This window comes from Hirundo rustica, chromosome 24 (genome assembly GCF_015227805.2).
Source record: "Hirundo rustica isolate bHirRus1 chromosome 24, bHirRus1.pri.v3, whole genome shotgun sequence".
Taxonomy (NCBI): Eukaryota; Metazoa; Chordata; class Aves; order Passeriformes; family Hirundinidae; genus Hirundo; species Hirundo rustica.
The window spans coordinates 1,577,344-1,594,721 of record NC_053473.1 but is presented as its reverse complement, the minus strand read 5'-3'; the positions used below and the strand labels follow the sequence as shown (position 1 = coordinate 1,594,721).

Below are 17,378 nucleotides of genomic sequence, written 5' to 3'. Positions count from 1 at the left end.
GTGCCATTCAGGACAAGCTCTTGGAATGCTCTGCAGCTCCTGAGCCAATGCACCAGCTCCTCTCCTTCCCCTGTGATGAGGGACTGAGGGGTCAGGATGCCTTTGCTCCAGGATGGTGCCTGGTCTGATGGGGCTCCAGGCAGCAAAGCCTTTGGCAATCACAACCCACGCACACCTTCAGGGCTGGTGCAGGGGCTGGATGCCTTCATCACTGTCCTGAGGCTCTCCCCATTCTTCTTTGCAGCAGCAGCAGCACGAGGGGATGCTCAGCATGACCAAGGGTCCCCAGCACCTGGCTGAAACCACAACATGTGGGACAAACTCTGGCAAGGCGCAGGGAGCAGTGAGCCATGCCCAACCTGCAGTGTTGGCACACAGCTCCTGCCCTCGGAGAGCAGACCCTTGCCCTCAAGGGAGCACAGGAGAAATCCTTGTCCAGCTGATCCCTCCTCCCCAGCATCCTGCAGCTGAGAGCTGGGCGAGCCCAGGCGGGCCTTCCCGCCGGTCCAGCCCAGACTTGAACGTCAGGGCCGTGCACTAGCAGAGTAAACGGGTGAGTGTGAGCGTGCCAAGTCGACACCGCACGCGCCAGGCGCGCAGGAACGGGCTGTGGACCACGCCAGGGACACCCACCAGCTGAGGTATGGGTCCCATTCCTTGTCCCCCTCCCTCTTCCCAGACGCCTGGTCAAAACCAGGATGTGTACAGCGGGGAAAGGAGCGCGGAGCCTCCTGCGCCCTGGCACGGTTCAGGCAAACCTGATGCCACAGCCCCGGGGGGCGGCAGGGGATGGGCAGCCTCACGGCCATGCCAGGAGCAGAGCCTGGCACTCGGTGGCTGTGCCTGTGCAGGGAGAATCTCGTGCCTGGGCCCCTCGCCATGGTGCGGTACAAGCGGGCACTGGGAGCTGCTTCATGGCTACTTCTTGGCTCTGTGTGCATGGCATCCTCGCAGCACTGGGCACCCTTGCTGCCAGCCTGTGCTGGCACTGCATCACAGGGTGGGAGCAGAGCCCCACAGGATTCTGCAGACTGTTGGTGGTGGGGTGGGTGATTTTGGAGCCAGGTGCTGCCCCAGCACTACTTGCAGAAGGTCTGGGGCCAGCACTATCCAGGCTGCTCTCAGCCCTCCCCGGTGAGTGCCTGTTGCCCGGCCAGGGGAAGGGAGCTTGCTCAGCCCCAGGGGCAGCACCCACGCCCCAGGGATGCAGAGCAGGTCTGCCCGGCTCTGCCGGCTTTGGGCTTGCTCTGAGTCACCGCAGCCCTGCGCTCCCAGCTCTGCGAGGCGCCTGGCTCGCGCCCGCAGGCATCCCGGGCTCAGCTGCCAGGGCTTCAGCAGCGGGTGGGGGGAGCGAAGAGCATCACCCAGGTGATGGTAACAGGGTCATTCCTGCCACTCCTGGCTGTCCCCCAGCCTGGACAGCGTGGCTGTGCCCTGCCCTGCAGAGGGGTGACATCCTGCACTGCCTGCCTGCCCTCCCGCCTCTGCAAAATGGGAAGAGCTCCAAGGTATCAAAGCGTGGGTCAGGAGGCGGCAGCAGCGCTGGCAGGGCTCCATGTGGGAATGATTAAACGCTTGCCAGGGGTTGGAGAAGGAGCATCCCAGTGCTCTAGGGTTTAGGGTTGAAGAACTATGGCGTGTGAACCTTGCAAAGCAAGAGGTCCCATTGGCACCTGCATCCTCTGCAGGTCCTGCCCTGGGAGCAGCCCGTTCCTCTTGCTCCTCCCTCACAGCCCTGGGCAGCACTCAGCACCTCAGAGTGGCAGAGGGGAGAAATTGTGGCCTGGGGCAGTTCACAGTGCTGGTGGGCACTTCGAGGGACTGGGGGACAGGGACCAAATGGTTGGTGCTGGCCTGAGGCAGGATAGGAGCCCCAGAGCTGTTCCCAGCCCAATCCCAGTGGCATTAGTACCCCATTTCATGGGGCCCCTGGGCATATGTTGTTGTAGGGTGCCAGGCTGGATGCACAGAGGGATGGCAGAGCTCTCACAGGTACATCAGGGCTGCGTGTCTAGACAGCAGTAGAGGCTCCTCTGTGCAGTGCCAGCATTGCCCACAGCATCAGGTCATGGCTGTGTGCTCTGAGTGACAGGTTGAGTCCCTGCAGGAGTGCCCTTAGCCACATGCTGTCCCCTGGCAGGGCCCCTGCAAGGCTCTGCATGTGCCCAGCCTTGGGAGCATCACCTGCCACTGTCACCTCGCACAGTCCCTGTGACACAAAGGGGACCCTTGGGTGAGGCAGGCACTCTGCTGTCCATGCTGCCCTTCCTCACCCCAGCAGGGGCTTCCTGGGGAGGCCTTGACTCCTGCCAGGTGTGCAGGACCATGCTCACATCTAGGAGATACCTTAGCAGGGACAAACCCAATGCTGCCAGCTCCATGCCTAGGACACCTGGAGAAGAGGCCAGTGCATAGAGTGCAAAGTGGGTGGACTCTGCTCTGCTCTGGGGTTGGCTCTGCTTGGGAGGACAGCACAGAGCCTTTGCCTGGCAGGGCCTTTGCCACTGCACCATGACTATTGTCCCTCACCTCAGCATAAGCAAGACCTGGCACCACGGTGACAGGCACGCTGTCCTCTTTGCCATCTCTGCTCCTGGGTGATCCCCCTGGAGCACAGGGCATGAGCAGTCCCATGCTGAGGCTCTGCCCCTTGCCAGAGGCGGTGGCTTGGCTGCACAGCCCCTGTCCCGTCCCAGCTCTGCAGCCACCCCGGGCGGTGGGGCGTCCCCATCCCCCTGCGCTTTGCGGTAGCGTTCGCTGCTTCGCGGAAAATGTGATGACTCGGCAGCCCCTGAGTTTCCAGGCCTGGTTCCAGCTGCTGGGTGGAGAAACTTCTGCAGTTGTCTTTAGGTTTGGCACAGCTGAAGGCTTCACAGTTGGGGGGGAATGGAGGGGAGATCTGGTATCCCCAGCTGAAGGAGGGCTCTCTCTCTCTCTGTGTCCCGACCTGAGGTAGCACGGTATCACTGAGGTGGCCATGGGGAGGGCAGGGCTGGCACGGGATGAGCAGCCTCTGTCCTGTGTGGAGGCTGCTGAGCCCTGCGGCGCCAGGGACGGGGCCCGGGCTTGGCTCCCAGCAGTGCTTTGGGCTGCTTCCACTGCAGCCACAGCCCAAACTCCCTGAGCTGAGGGAGCACAGCCACTGGGACCTGAGGTTAAATAAGCGGGGCTGGTATTCACACGTGTCCCCATGGCAGGGGGTGACAGCTCGCTGTGCCACCAGGACATTCAGAGCCTGCAAAAGCTGCTGGGATGTCTCCTGGTCCATGCTCAGAGGCCAATCCCACCCTGGTGGGCAGCAAGGCATCCCCCAAGCCGGTCCTCATGCCGAGTGAGGTTACATCTCCTCCTGGTTGGGGAGGTGCTGGGCAGTGGCACAGCAGGGCAGCAAAATCCAAGGGAACACTGTGCTCCAGAAATCCCTGCTTGGCTGTCCAGTCCAGAGACCAGAGCAGGTAGAACAGACCCTTTGCTCCTTGGGCAAACCAGTGTCCAGAGCAACTGCCTCAAGTGGGGGAGCTGGGCCCCGTGCAGGGCCGCAGCAGCAAAGGTTGTGGCTGGAAGTGGAGATGGCTGGCTGTGCAGAGGGCACGGAGGCTGTGCCCAGGCAGGTGCAGTAAATATGCACAGACTCAAATTGTCTCCAGATTCTCCTCCATTCACAACCCAGCTGGAGTGTCCCAGGACTCCAGGGGCTGGGTTTGTCCTCTCATTGACCTGGAGCTGCTCTTTGGTATGCTTTGAAGCTGCAGGAGCCCCACCTTAACTCTAGCCTGGGAAAACCTCCTGTCCTTGCCACTACTGCAGGGGACACTGCCTTTGACCCTGGGGCATACAACATCTTTTTCCGGGGTTTTCCTTAAAAATCAAGGGTTCCTCCTGTCCCATGTCCCTGGATCACAATTCTCAGCCCAGCAAGACCCTCCATCCTCACCTCCAGCCCCTGCTTCATCAGCCAGGGGCTCCTCAAATTCAGCTCTTCCATCGCACTCCAGGGACACCACAGTCCCCAGCACTGCTTGCACTGTCTCTATCCCAGCCACCCTCCAGGTGACTCTCCAGTCTGCTCAGGGCAGCAAACAGCCCCATGCTCCCCATCCACAGTGTGGTCACCTGTGCTGGCAGCTGCACCCCACAGTGGACCTGTGTGGGGACATCCACTTGAAAGCCCCTTTGCAAAAGTGTTTTGGGGACCAGCCAGCTCCTTGATCCTGTCCTGGGCCCCAGGGTAAACCTGGCAAACCCTCACTGCAGCGAGGAGCTCCAGCCTCCTCCCAGCCAGCTGCAGCTGCCCAGCTCTGGAAAGGAGCCTTTAAAAACAGTCCCCAGCCCACTGGAGACAGCAGCAATCAGGCTCAGATCTCCCCCTGTCTCATTTCTGGGGAGGTACTCCACCTCAGGGCTGGAGGACCTCACCCCCAGTACCTGTGAGCACTCACCTTGCACTCAGGTCAGTGGGGGGTGGCCAGCTGCCCATCAAGCCGGTGTCCAGCAGCAGGGATGGGTATTCCCAGAGCTGGCTGTGGCACTGGTTGATGGGTCGGCCTCATCACCCCAGGTGCTGGTGGATCTCAGTCCCAAATGCTTATCAGGGGAACTCTGAGAGCCACAGCCGTTACCCTGGGCATCCATCACTTGAGCAGATGCACCCACAGCATTTTTGACATTCAGTCCTTAGAGCTGTGGGCATTAAAGGTTAAAAATCTTGCCTGTGCTGGAGACAAGGCATTGCCTTCTGCTCCCACCCTGATCTCTGTATTCAGGGTAGGAGACAGAGCGACACAAAGGCTGTGGTGGTAGAGCTGTACCTTTCTGCTGGGGGAACATCTGAGTCCTACGCAGAAGTGACAAACAAGCCCTCACTGCTGGGCTGAGCTGCAGGGCCAGGGCTCCTTTATCCTCAGCCCACTCCAGGCAGGGACCTCCAGGCAGAGACGTGACTGTGACCACGGACCCGGACTCCTGGCACCAGTCCCATTTGGCCAGGACCTGGGAAATTCACGGTCACCCATGCAAAGGAAAGGGGATTCATGTTCACCGTCCCCTTTCCCAGCTGGCTCCATCAGCCTGGGGGTTGTCAGAAAGGTTGGGTGTGGACCTGGGGTTGGAGATGGGTCCTAGGCCAGGTCCCCTGTGTCCCCCTCTCTTTTTAACTGCATGCAAGAGCTGGAGCTTTCCCGTGTCTTTGTGCAGATACTGGGGTTGTTCTGTCTGTTACAGGTCCCACCTGACAAACTTTTGAGTCTTTTGTTAAGGGATTCTGGTGTTCTTCTAGACAGGTGGGGGATGTATCCTACTCTGACAGTAATGAGCCGAGCTTGAATATCCCCCATAGGTGGCCGTGCTGGCCACTGGGATAGACTCCCACGGCCACAAAGGCTGCGCTGGCTTCCGGATGATGCATCACTGAACCCCTTCCAGCCCCGTCCCAGATCTCCAGCGCTGATGTGAAGCCAATGGCATCTCTGCTCTGAATGAGAGCTGGCACTCTGCCTCGCATTGCACAGACACCGCAGAGCACGGCCCTGCACCCAGCCCGGGGGCACAGCCTGATCCCCGGGGCAACCCCCAAAGCACAGCGCCTTCCCACGCGGGCACAGCTCGCTTCAGCCGCCCCCTCAGATGGGCAAAGCGTGGTTTGGGCACCTCTGTGCCCGCGAGATGCCACGCCCGGGAGCCTCTCAGAGTGTGCACTCTCAGGAGCCTCTCAGAGTGTGCCCTTGCCCCGCCGCAGCCTGCGGGCCGCCGTGCCACGGGCCCAGGAACACCCCAGTCCCTGCCCTCGGCGTACCCAAACCCCGGCTCCGCAGCCGCACCTGCGCGGGAATTAAAGCACACCGGGCTGAAGGGTGCCTGAAGGTGTGGCACAGAGAGAGCCGAGGGTGCACGGCGCTCGCAGCGACACTCGCGTCCTGGCTCCCTCCAGCATCCCAGCGCTGCTCCCTCCCTCCCTCCCTCCCTCCCTCCCCGGGCTGGGGCTGACTCGGGCGCGCCCTCCCAGCCTGCAGCCGCCATCAGCCCAGTCCTGTCTCCTCCCCTCCCGCTCCTCCCGCCCCTCCTGCTCCAGCTCCCGGAGCTCCTGCTGATGCCAGAGCGGGCTCCAGCCCGGCAGAGCCCCCGCTGCAGCGAGGTTCCCCCGAGATCCCGGCCAGCAGCCGGCAGCTCTGCCCGCAGCCCGCAGCCGCTCTCTCCGGGCCAGCTGCGGAGTCACCGCAGAGGACACGGACCCGGGGGACAACAGCAAATGCTCCCAGCGAGAGGCGGCCGCCCCCGCTGGGCTTCTCCCGGGCCGGCGGCGGGCTCTGCCCCCGCCCAGGGACAGCGGGCACTGCCGAGGTGCCAGGCGCTGGCCGGTCCCCGTTGATGTTATCTTGTCACCCGCGCTCGGAAAGCATGTGGGGACACGGCTCCTAGCTGCCGTGGCGCGAGGGGCTGGCCGAGGACAGCCGCTGCTAAGAAACTGTTCCCCCTCCACCCCAATTGTCATCCCTCTGATCTGCCGCCGCCAGGTCCCCATGAGGTCGCTGCTGCTGCCGCTGCTGGTGCTGTGTGTGCCGCGGCTCCCAGGGACCCTGGCAGAGGTAAGCGCTCGACTCCCCAGCCCCCGCTTTGGCTCCGCGGCTCTTGGCTCCCCGCTCGCTGCCCCGCCGGCGAAGGACTCGGCTGCGGGTGCCTCTGTCTGGCCGTGCAGCTGCGCCACATCAGCGGCGTTCGCCGTCCCGAGCGGAGCTTCCCCCTCTGCCCCTCGCCCCTGGCACCCTGGGCTCGCAGCGTGTCCCTGTTGCCGTGTCTGCGCGTCTCCTCGCCCGGCAGTGGCCCGGCCGCTGTTCCCAGGCGCTTCGCTCTCCTCTGCCAAAAGCGCCGCGATCGGTGGGGGCCGCAGCGGGTCCGCCCGCAGAGCCGAGGGAAAAGAACGCCAGGAAGATGATGGTTCTGCTGTGGCTTGTTGAAGGACAGGGAGTGGGCAGCAGACATTTCCTTTAACGTGGGGGGAACTGACGCCAGTCCGAAGCCGGGCACACCCTGCTGGGAGCAGGCTGTGAGAGAACGGGTGTCCCCGCGGCCGGGGAGGGTGCCAGGGGCTCCGGGGGACTCTGTTCCTCCCGTGGGGGTGGCAGCTGGACTGAGGTTTGTGGTCTCTCCATCCTCTCCCCGTCATGGTGGGAAGGAGGTGTGCCTGTAGAGGGAATGAGATTGCCCGGCTCTGTCCAGACCTCAGTCCCTCCCTCTGTCTCCAGATCTTCTGTGCCCTGCCTGGTTTGGTGGCCTCTTCCCCTGTGAGCATGTTGATGTGCAGCCCCAGGACCCTTGCAAAAGGCCAGGGCAGCCCACAAGCTGCATCTGCCAAGTTTGTCTCTGCCTTGGCCAAGGGAGGTCTGAGAAGTGAGCCAGGCTCTCCTAGGAGAAGGGGTCACAGCCCACAGGTGCCATGTCAGCGTGGGAGCTGTGCCTGTCAGCCCAACCCCACAGGTGTGGGTCTCAGCTCAGCCCCCCTCATCCTGCCCCTCTCTCACTTGACACCTTCAATCCCCCAGGGTGAGGGATGCAACCACACAGCACAGGCAGCTCGGGCGGGCCAGGATGCACCTGGTGAAAGAGGTGAGTCACAGGAATGAGGTTCCCAGGCTGAGGAGGGTGGGCTGGTCTCGGTGCCTGGAGGGGTGAGATGAGCAGATGTGCTGGACCAGGACTCTTGGAGTTATGAGCAGCTTTGTAAATACTCTGCTTTAGGCTAGCAAAAGGCTACAGATCATGCCCAGGGCAGGGTGAGAGTCAGTCTCATCCTCCTCCAACATCCAACTGTAAGGGGACTCTGTGAGAGACAGACAAGGCTCCAGAGCTCTCTGCTTCCACAGAGCACCAGGTGGGCTCAGTGCAGCCTTAGGTGCCCTGCTCAGAGCCTTGGAGTTGCCTAGATGGGACCAAAATCTGTAAGGCAACCCCACGGCTGCTGTAGGCCTGGAGCTGGCACAGTGCCCACATGGCATCAACCTGTGCCACTGAGAAATCCCCTGGATGATCCACAGGCACCTGCCAGGGCATGAGGTGTACCTGGATGTGCTGTCTGATGTGGGAGCATGAGCAGTGCTGGGGTCACAGACCTCTGGCCCGTTTTAGGTGCATTTGTGCTGCAGATGTGAGGAAGGTGACAGAGGGAGGCAGGTGATAAAGCTGCTGGAAGCTCAAGAGGAGCAGAGAAACATGGGCTGAGAGCTCATCCTTCAGGAGATAAGGAAGAGCTTGCAGAAACAAACTGTCCCTGCCTGGCCACCAGGCAGGACAATGACCTGTGGGTTGCCTTCAGGTCAGCTGTGCCTGCTGCTCTGGGTGGCTGCTGACAGTGGGGATAGCCCAGGGCAGCTGGCCCAGGTATAGACACCTCACCCATGGGCACCCAGCTGCATTCAGCTAACACTTCCTGAGCAGTCTGATCCTAAATATGCACTTGAACTTCTCAGGGGTGGCACTGAGAAGGCCTTTCCCAGGGGCTCTACGTGCTCCTCTTCACGTCCATATGATGTCCTCTGGTCCTTTTGCCCTCGCCAGCAGGCTCCAAACCACAGCATTGCATGGAACAGAAGTTGCATATAGTTCTGAAAGTGTTCAGCTTTGGGAAAGACAAACAGAGCTCCTGAGCGGTGCCAACGGTGTCCCTGCCCTGGGCTCACCCCACACTGCTCCTCCCTGGCTGTGCAAAGGGTGCAGTCTGGGGCAGTCATTGTGCTTGGTTCATGCTGTCTCACTGTGCCAGACCCTATGTAAGCCTGTCATAACACATTGCACGCCATCAATTTTAAGTGCTAATTATTACACAAATGTCTTATTAGCACTAGAGCTGTTCTGGCATTTTCCAAATTCTGAGAGCAACAGAAAGCTCATGGATGTGGCACCTGGGGACTTGGGTTAGTGCTGGACTTGGTGGTGCTGGGGGAACAGCTGGACTCAATGATCTTAAAGGGCTTTTCCAACCTAAATGGTTCCATGACTGACAGCAAGGCTGAGGATGGGCGTGTGTAACGATCTGCTGGAGACATTGTGAGGCAGAGATGGACCCTGCCCTGGTCACACCACCAACTTGGGCCTGACAGACTGGCTCTGCCTGGCTCCTATTGTGTAGGTGACTCCTGAGCAGCTCTAAGGGCAGGAATTCAATTGCAGTTTCAGCCACTGACCCACCAATTAGGCCAAGCCCTGTATGCCACTTCCCTGTCCCCAGACACTCTGCGTTGGGATGTCACAGCACCGGCCCCACAGCCCCAGCGCGCTGACCTCGCTGCTGCAGCACAACCAAGGCAGGGACACGCCCCGGCAGGGGCTGGGCCCAGTCTGGTCCCACATTTCCCCCATGTATGCAGTGTCCCACTCGTCCCGTGTCACCTCTGAACTGAGGGCGACTCATAGTCTGGATTCCCCCAAAGCAGCCTCTGTCCCCTCCTCTGTCAGAGCCCACACAGAGGCAGAGACTATGGCAGGGAGAAAATGCCCTCTTGCCATGTCCATCCTGCCCCCAGCTGACCACTGTCTTGCTTCTCCATGGTGAACCCAGAACCTTCTACGTCTTTTGGGGGGGCTTAAGCCAACCAAGGTGATGTGCAATGGATTATACCCAGCCAGGGAACTTTTCTGCCTTAAATCAGGACTGGACAAAGCAGATGACCTGAAGCCTTCTGGTCTTTCTCAGTGGAGCAGATGCTCCGTGCTTGGGAGCACCTCTTTGACAGCTTCCTTTGACCTGAGTCCATGAAGCTTTCTGAACGTTCTTGTGTTTCCCAGAGGCTGTTCAGAGCCCTGGGGGTCAGGGTGGTGGCCAGTTCCTGGTGTACCCCAGCAAGGGTGGGTGGCTGGTGGCTGGCCCTGCACCCTGGCACCCAGCACCACCAATCCCTGCTGAGAGTTTTGGATTTGCCTCTGCAGGCACCATCCTGAATGTCAGTGTGAGTGACCATGACCGGTCCGACTCCCTCCTCCTGTCCTGGGATGAGCCAGAGGGAGGTGCCAAGGGATATTTGCTCGCCCTCTCCTCCCTGGGCTCAGGCACGCTGCTGCAGAATGTGTCTGCTGGACCCAACACCACCAGCTTCTGGTTCCGTGGGCTGACTCCTGGCACACGCTATGAGATCGAGGTGACAGCCACGCTGGCCTGCATGGACACCACCAGCCAGACCATCACAGCACAGACAAGTAAGGGCTCCCCAGGACAGCAGTGCTCCTCCCAGTGATTGTTGTGCTGTTTGGAGTCCTACTAGCTCTTGAGAGGTTGGGCTTTTCCTTACTTTCACGAGAACTAAGGTTCTTCCTGAGTCCCCTGAGTCTTAGGGGTCATTCCTTCATCCTTGTGGAGGAAGGGTCCTGCCCCTGCACCTTGTATGGGCTGGGTTCATGCTTTATCTTCTCCTCCTAGAATACTGGAGGTAATGATGGACCAGCCCATGATGTGGCTTGCAGAGAGCTGAAGGGTGGAAAATGTCATGCCTGGAGGTCCAGAAAAAGCTACAAGGATGGAGCATCTGCTCCACAATTTTGGCACATCTCTGTCAATCACTGTTCACCCCAGGCCTTGCTCTGTGCCAGGGGCTGAAGGAGGGGACAGGGCTGGTGGCTCTGCAGCTCAGGTGGAGATGGCAGCCCTTGCCTGCACCTCTCCAGAAGATCCTTGAGTAAATCAGTGCAGGTGAAGGTGGGAAAGCTAGCAAAGGAGAGTAGAGCTGGAGGGAAGAGATTGGACAGTGGAAGTGCTGGTGTCAGGCAGCAGTGGCAGAAGCAGAAGCTGGATGTCACAGAAAGGCAGGTGGCAGGACCCACAGGGCCAGCAGGAACAGAGGACCTGTCAGCAGGTGAGCTTCCAGGTGATGATGGCTTCACCTTTATGTGTTGGCCCTGACCAAACCTTCCTGCTCAGAGCCTGGCGCTCTGAACTCCAGTTCAGAGTAACTACTGAGACTGATCCAAGGGGATGGTGCAGCCCATGGGAGGATGGTGAATGGTCAGGGAGGTGATGAGGCTGTGCTTGGGGGATCCTTGCTGGAGCCCCTCTGCTCTGGAGACGGGCTGAGAGACCTGAGGTTGTTCGTGCCTGGAGAAGAGAAGGCTCCAGGGTGACCTTAAAATGCCTTCTAGTACCTAAAGGGGATTGGAAAATAGAGAAATAGGGGCTTTTTACATGGGCAGATGGTGGCAGGACAAGAGGGAAGGGCTTTAAACTGGCAGAGGAGAAGTTTAGATAAGATCTTAGGAAGAAATTCTTCCTTGTGAGGGTGGCGAAGCCCTGGTACAGGTTGCCCAGAGAAACTTTGTCTGCCTTATCCCTGGAAGTGTCCAAGGCCAGGCTGGACAGGGCTTGGAGCAACCTGGGGTAGTGGAAGGTGTCCCTGCCATGGCAGGGGTGGGACCGGATGCACTTTAAGGTCCCTTCCAACCCAAACCATTCCAGGATTCTGTGACTGGCTAAAGCCAGCTGGCAGCACTCACCAGGCAAAGACAAGTGAGCAGGTTGCCAGCTGAGGCACTGCCAGGCAGGTATCCAGCAGTGCCGTGTCCGATGCAGGTCCATCACCTGTGCGCAACCTGAGCCTGAGCAGCGGCGGGAGCTGCTCCTCGCTGCGGGCGGCCTGGGCGCCCGGGCACGGCGGGAGGGACGGGTACCGCCTGGCCCTGTGGCACAGCGACTCCCAGAGCCTGGTGAGGAACGTGTCCCTCCTGCCCGGCGCCTCCACCTTCCTCTTCGACGGGCTCCTGGCTGGCAGCGAGTACGCCCTGAAGGTCAGCACGCTGGCTGGGTCCGGCCAGGCCAGCACCAGTATCCACCAGTGGACAGGTAGGGAGTGCTGGGTGTGCCTGCCCAAGGAGGAAAGGGTGGTAGAAAGGGTTTGGTGGGAAGGGTGCAGCACGTGTGCCGGGCTGGCGAAGGGAGGAAGCCTCCGAGCTTGTGTATGGTGGGGAACAGCTGGAGTGTTTCAGCTCCCCACTGTGAGCCGAGTGCCTGGGCCAAGGGGAAGACTTTGCACCTTGGGCCTGCCTTGCAGCACCCACGGCTTGGATTTGTCTGTTCCCAAGGGAGAGGGGCAGTCTGGGGGTCCTGGATCTCTTGGCTGCTGAGAGCTGCAGGAGTGCTGCAGTACCCAGTCTGCCACCCCTCTGCCCTGCAGCCTGGAAGAACATGACAAGGTGGAGGGACCTCAAGGGCCCTCCAACCTGTGAGGGGAGGGACATGGGACGGACATCCCTCAGTAGACCCCTCCCAGGCCTTCAGCCCCCGTGCCATAGAGAGCAGCTGTGGGCACAGGGGTGGGTGGGGAGAGGGGAGGGTCCAGGGACCACCAGCCCTGGCACTGAACCTTGCTGTGTCCTGCTCTTCCCCTCAGCCCCCTCCATCCCCACCCAGCTGAGGCTCAGCCCGGTTTCCAGCACCAGCCTCGTCGCCTCCTGGGCAGATGCCACAGGAGCTGCCTGGCTCCACCTTGAGCTCCACAACCTCCTCACCCAGAAGGTCAGCACGAGCCTGTCAGCCAGGAGGGGCCTCACCAGCTACACCTTCCAGCATCTCCACCCCGGCACTCAGTACTGGCTGGGGCTCAGCGCCACGGCTGGGTCCCACACTGCAGTGGGACCCAATGCCACTGCCTGGACATGTGAGTATGAACTTGGTGGCCCCAGCTTTCTCCCTGCCTCTGGTCCAGCCTCTGAATCCAAAGGTTTCCTGCCAAAGCCTTGGGTGCACAGGGTGATTTTGCTTGGACCTGGCCAGAAGCTGCTCCAGGACCCAGTTCTGGGGCACTGCTGTAGTGGGGCCAGTGAACCCCTTCAGCAGATGGAATCGCCTGTGCTGGCCTGATTCTCCCTGGGATACATTGGGAGCAGCCTGTGGTCTCTCCCCTAGGAGGAGGATGGAAGGGCAGCAGATCCCACTGGTATTCAGTGCTGCTGGGGCTTGGCTCTCCTGTGCCTCAGGGCTGTACAAGAGCAGGAGAAAAAATGGGGTAAAGGGAGCAGCAGTTGAGCTGGTTTGAACTGGAGGCCTCTGGGAGGGGCTTACAGAAGAATGGGAAAAACTTTTTACATGGGCATCATTTTAGAGTGATAGGACAAGAAGGACAAGGGGTAAATGGTTTTAAACTAAAACAGGAGAGGGTTAGATTAGATCTTAGGAAAAAATTCTTCCCTGTGAGGGTGCTGAGGCCCTGGCACAGGATGCCCAGGGAAGCAGCCCCATCCATGGGAGTGTCCAAGGCCAGGCTGGACAGGGCTGGAGGGCTGGGACAGTGAAAGGTGCCTCTGCCTATGGCAGGGGGTGGAATGAATGAGCTTCAAGGTCCTTTCCAATCCAAGCCATTCCACAATTCTATGATTCTGTGGAATGGATTTTTGGTGCTCTTTGATTGTTGTCAAGGATGTGTTTTGGTAGCTCCTGAAAACCTCATCCTGGTGGATGTTCCCAACATGATGGGTGCTGTGCAAATACAGCCAAGGATTCCAGGAGCCTCTGGCAGATCAAAACGGTGAGGGCAGCCCTCCCAGAACCCACTATTGCACCATTCCCTCTGCTCTGGCCTCAGGCTGATGAGACCCTGAAAGAGGGGACTTCGCTGGTGACACCACGTCCATAGCCCAGTAAAAAGTTCCAGTCCTGAACTTGCTCTCCCAGATGTTTCCAAGAAAACCTGGAGGGAAATGGAGAGGGCAGAGCAGATTCCCACTGAACACCAAGGTAGCGCTGGCCCTCAAACGATGGAGGTGCCAAGCTGCAGACTCAGAGCTGCTGTGGCCAGTGACTTGTTCTGGCACTGGCCAAACACTGGTCGTGTGTATGCTGGGAGGACCTGGGTGCCACCAGGTGTCAGGTCTCCAGCTCGTTCCTGCTCCACCTGCCAGCTCAGGAAGCTGGAGCCTGCTCCCTGCTGACTCTGCAGATGGGATTTTGGAAGGCCTCCAGAGCTCCAGCTGGTTTGTTTCTGCTCTGGAGTGAGGCTGATCCCCGCTATTGCTGTCTGCAGCTCTGACCTGCTCCACCGAACAAAATTCCCTCATGCCAGATGCATGAGCCAGGGGCGTCTGGCCAGGAGTTTGGTCCAGGCCAGTTCCTGGGAATATCAGCAAGCTCGTGGTGGGTTGTGAATGGAGTGGAAGGAGACTTTTAGGAATTTCTCAGCAAGGCTGCCAGCTTGTCTGGACTCTGTTAGTCCAGGAATGCTTGTGCTGGGGAGTGCAGATGGCTCGCTCCAAAAGGATGGACGTAAACCTGCCAGGAACGAGGCTGAGGAGAGTAAGGGGCACAGGCTACCCCATAACCCTGACTCACGCAATCCTATTGCCTTCCAGACCCTTTGAGCCCTGGCAATGTGACCCTGAGCAGTGCAGAGGAGCAGAACTCCTTACAGGCTCGCTGGAGTATCCCAGGGGGATGGAGGGACTTCTACCTGGTGACACTGCGAGAGGGAGAGGACAGCGTTCCGACGAGGAACATCTCCGTTGGTGGGGACAACGATCACGTCACCTTCCACGGGCTGAGCCCTGGCCAGCAGTACTCTGTGCAGGTGGTGGTGGTGGCAGGGCCGCACAGGGCATCAGCACACAGCACAGCAGCCTGGACAGGTGAGCAGAAAGCCCACGTGGGGCCCTTGAGGCTGCTCCTGCTGCCTGGAGGGGGCTGGGATGAGGCAGGCACCGGGACACCTGCTCTCAAGAGTAGGTCAGGGATCAGAGCAGCAAAATCTGCCTCCTCACAGTTCCTGGTGAGGGTGGGCTCAGAGGTCCTGGGCAGGCTTGTGCCAACAAGTGTCAAGCACAGATCAAGACCAGACCCTGCTTTGTGCCTTCTGGACTCTTTGGCAGGCTGCAGGCAGCTTCCTCCTTTCCCCTCACCACAGCTGGATGGGTGGGCAGGGAGGCACCACCAGCCCCTCCAGTGGGGGCATCTCCCCATGCTCAGCCTCTCCTGACTGTGGAGCCACAGTTGGTGCTGTCCCAGGGATGGCTGGAGCTGTACAGAGTGTGGGGAGGTACCTCTGCAACCCGTGGTGCTGAGGGCGCTGAGAGCTCTCCCTGCAGCCCCTTCTGCCCCTGTGTGGGATGGAGACAATTGCAGTGTCACAGAATCACAGAACTGTTAGGGTTGGAGGGGACCTCTGGAGACTGTCAAATCCAACCTCCCTGCTCTAGGATCACCTAGAGCAATTTGAAAAGCAGCAAATATCTCGTGAAAGCAATCTTCCTGCCTGATGCACTGCCCCGTGTCGTGTTGCCCCTTGCAGAACCACGAGCACCATCTGCTGTGAGCCTGTCCAGCCAGGGGAGCCCCCACAGGCTGCTGGCCAGCTGGGAGGAGGCCACAGGGGAGGGCTACCTGCTGGTCCTCAGCCTTGCAGAGCACCCCGTGAAGAACAGCTCCTTGTTCAGGGGTGTCACGAGCTTCACCTATGAGGGCCTCCACCCTGGCACCCTCTACACTTTTGAGGTCAGCACTGTGGCTGGTCCCTACACATCCTCACCCCGGTGCATCTCCAACTGGACATGTGAGTTCCACAGCTCTGGGTTTCCCACTGGATCCTGCCCTTCCCCCTGATGTCATACATACCTCAGGGCACTGACAGCACACACCTACAGCTTCATCCAGTAACTGGGCAAAAGGCTCAGGAGGAGGCAGAGGTGCTGCTGGATGTGTCTGACCCTGCTCTGTTTCCCAATCACCAGGCACAAGGGGCAGCTTGAGCCCACTGCCCTTCACCCCCTTGTCCTCAGCCACCCTCCTGTGGCACTGCTCAGGCTGCCACTGCCTTGAGCCACCCCTCCACCATCCACTGCCTCCTCCAGCACCAGAATATTTTTTTCTCTGTGCCAGTTTGAACTGTGCTGGCCCAGTCCCTGCAAGATGGGTGTGTGGGTGTCAGCAGGGGTGACAGTGGTCAGAGCACCTGGATGCAGGTTTTCCCAGGGAAGGGGCTCCTGCCCCAGCACATTTGGAGTTGCACTTCTGCCAGGTGATTCTAGACCTTTCCTTTTCTAGACCCTTTGCCCCTAGAGCAGCTGACCCTCAGCAATGGGGGCCACAGCACCTCTCTGCAAGCCTCCTGGAGAGCAGTTTCCTCTGGCAGCACTGGCTACACAGGGGCCCTCTGGGAAACCAAGTCCCAGGAGCAGGTCAGGAATGTGACTGTGGGGAGCGACTGGACGAATGTCACCTTGGAGAACCTGGTTCCTGGGCGACAGTACACACTGGAGATGGCTGCTGTGGCTGGGCCTTACAGATCCCCCGTGCGATCAGCCACCGACTGGACATGTGAGTGTGACAGTCCCACCTCACCCTACTGCAGGTCACAGCCACCACCTGCCCATGGGAGCAGAATCCTCACAGCGCTGAGTCTCTGATTCAGTGGGGGATCAGAGACAGGGGCACATAGACAGAATGGGCGGTCAGCTGGAGCCACATCCAGCCATGTTGGAAGTAAAAGGGTCTGCAGTGCAGGTGCAACCCATCACTGAACAGGAAACATTTCCAAATGTCAGCCAGGGGAAGGTGGGGACCCGCTCCCATGTCTGTTCTGGCTGCTCTGGGTTTGCTGTGCTGACTCCTGACCTAACCCCAGCAGGTGCAGACAGTGGAGGGTGCCCAGCACAAGTGTGTGCAGCCCCCACACCACACCCCAGCCTCCTCTCACTGCCTGGGTGTCTCTTCTCTCTCAGACCCCCTGGCTCCGGCCGGCGTGACGCTGACCAACACCCGGCGCCCCATGGGGCTCTCGGCCTTCTGGGACAAGGCTGCTGGTGATGTGGACCAGTTTCACCTGCAGCTCTACAGCAAGAGCCATGCAGCACAGAGGAACATCTCAGTGGGGCCAAACACCCACAACTTCACCTTCCTGGGGCTGTCCCCTGGCACTCAGTACTTCCTGAAGGTGACTGTCCTCGCTGGCCCATACAGATCCTCGTCACACTTTGCCACTGAGTGGACATGTGAGTCAGAAGTATTCCCAGTCTCTTGCAGGGGTGGGACATCCTGGCACAGTCTGCAAAACTAGCAATGACACAAACTTGTCTGGGTGGAGGGAGGGCTCTGGTGAGACCTGCACGCTCCCTGTCCTGTAAGACAAAGCACGTCATAGGTTAGGTGCTGTGTGCTCGGCCCCAAAAGACCCTTTTCCTCAGCTTAGGTTTTCCCAGTCAAGTTGAACCTTCTGCCTGGACCAGTGGTGGTCTCAAGGGCAGCCAGGGACTGGTGGGAGAGGGATGTGAGAGAGGAAGCACAGAGGCCTGTATGGGCTTGCTGTTCTGTCTGTGGAGCAGAGCAGCCCACTGGGAGCTGAGTCCTCTCAGCACCTGCCTGCCAGCAGCACCCTGGGGACACGCACAGGCAGCTTGCAGGAGAACAGGAGATCTGGTGGTCA

General features: G+C 59.8%; 1 protein-coding gene across 1 annotated transcript in view; it reads left to right on the top strand.

Moving 5' to 3' along the window:
- Positions 1–5,661: 5,661 nt before the first annotated feature.
- LOC120762903 (receptor-type tyrosine-protein phosphatase V-like) overlaps positions 5,662–17,378 on the top strand; it is a 35,264-nt gene continuing 23,547 nt past the window's right edge. The window contains exons 1-10 of the mRNA XM_040085781.2: positions 5,662–5,859; positions 6,093–6,581; positions 7,536–7,599; positions 9,916–10,182; positions 11,546–11,815; positions 12,363–12,629; positions 14,317–14,589; positions 15,249–15,509; positions 16,001–16,273; positions 16,678–16,947. Of these exons, the coding sequence (XP_039941715.2) occupies positions 5,662–5,859; positions 6,093–6,581; positions 7,536–7,599; positions 9,916–10,182; positions 11,546–11,815; positions 12,363–12,629; positions 14,317–14,589; positions 15,249–15,509; positions 16,001–16,273; positions 16,678–16,947 (2,632 nt within the window). The remainder of the gene's footprint in view (positions 5,860–6,092; positions 6,582–7,535; positions 7,600–9,915; positions 10,183–11,545; positions 11,816–12,362; positions 12,630–14,316; positions 14,590–15,248; positions 15,510–16,000; positions 16,274–16,677; positions 16,948–17,378) is intronic.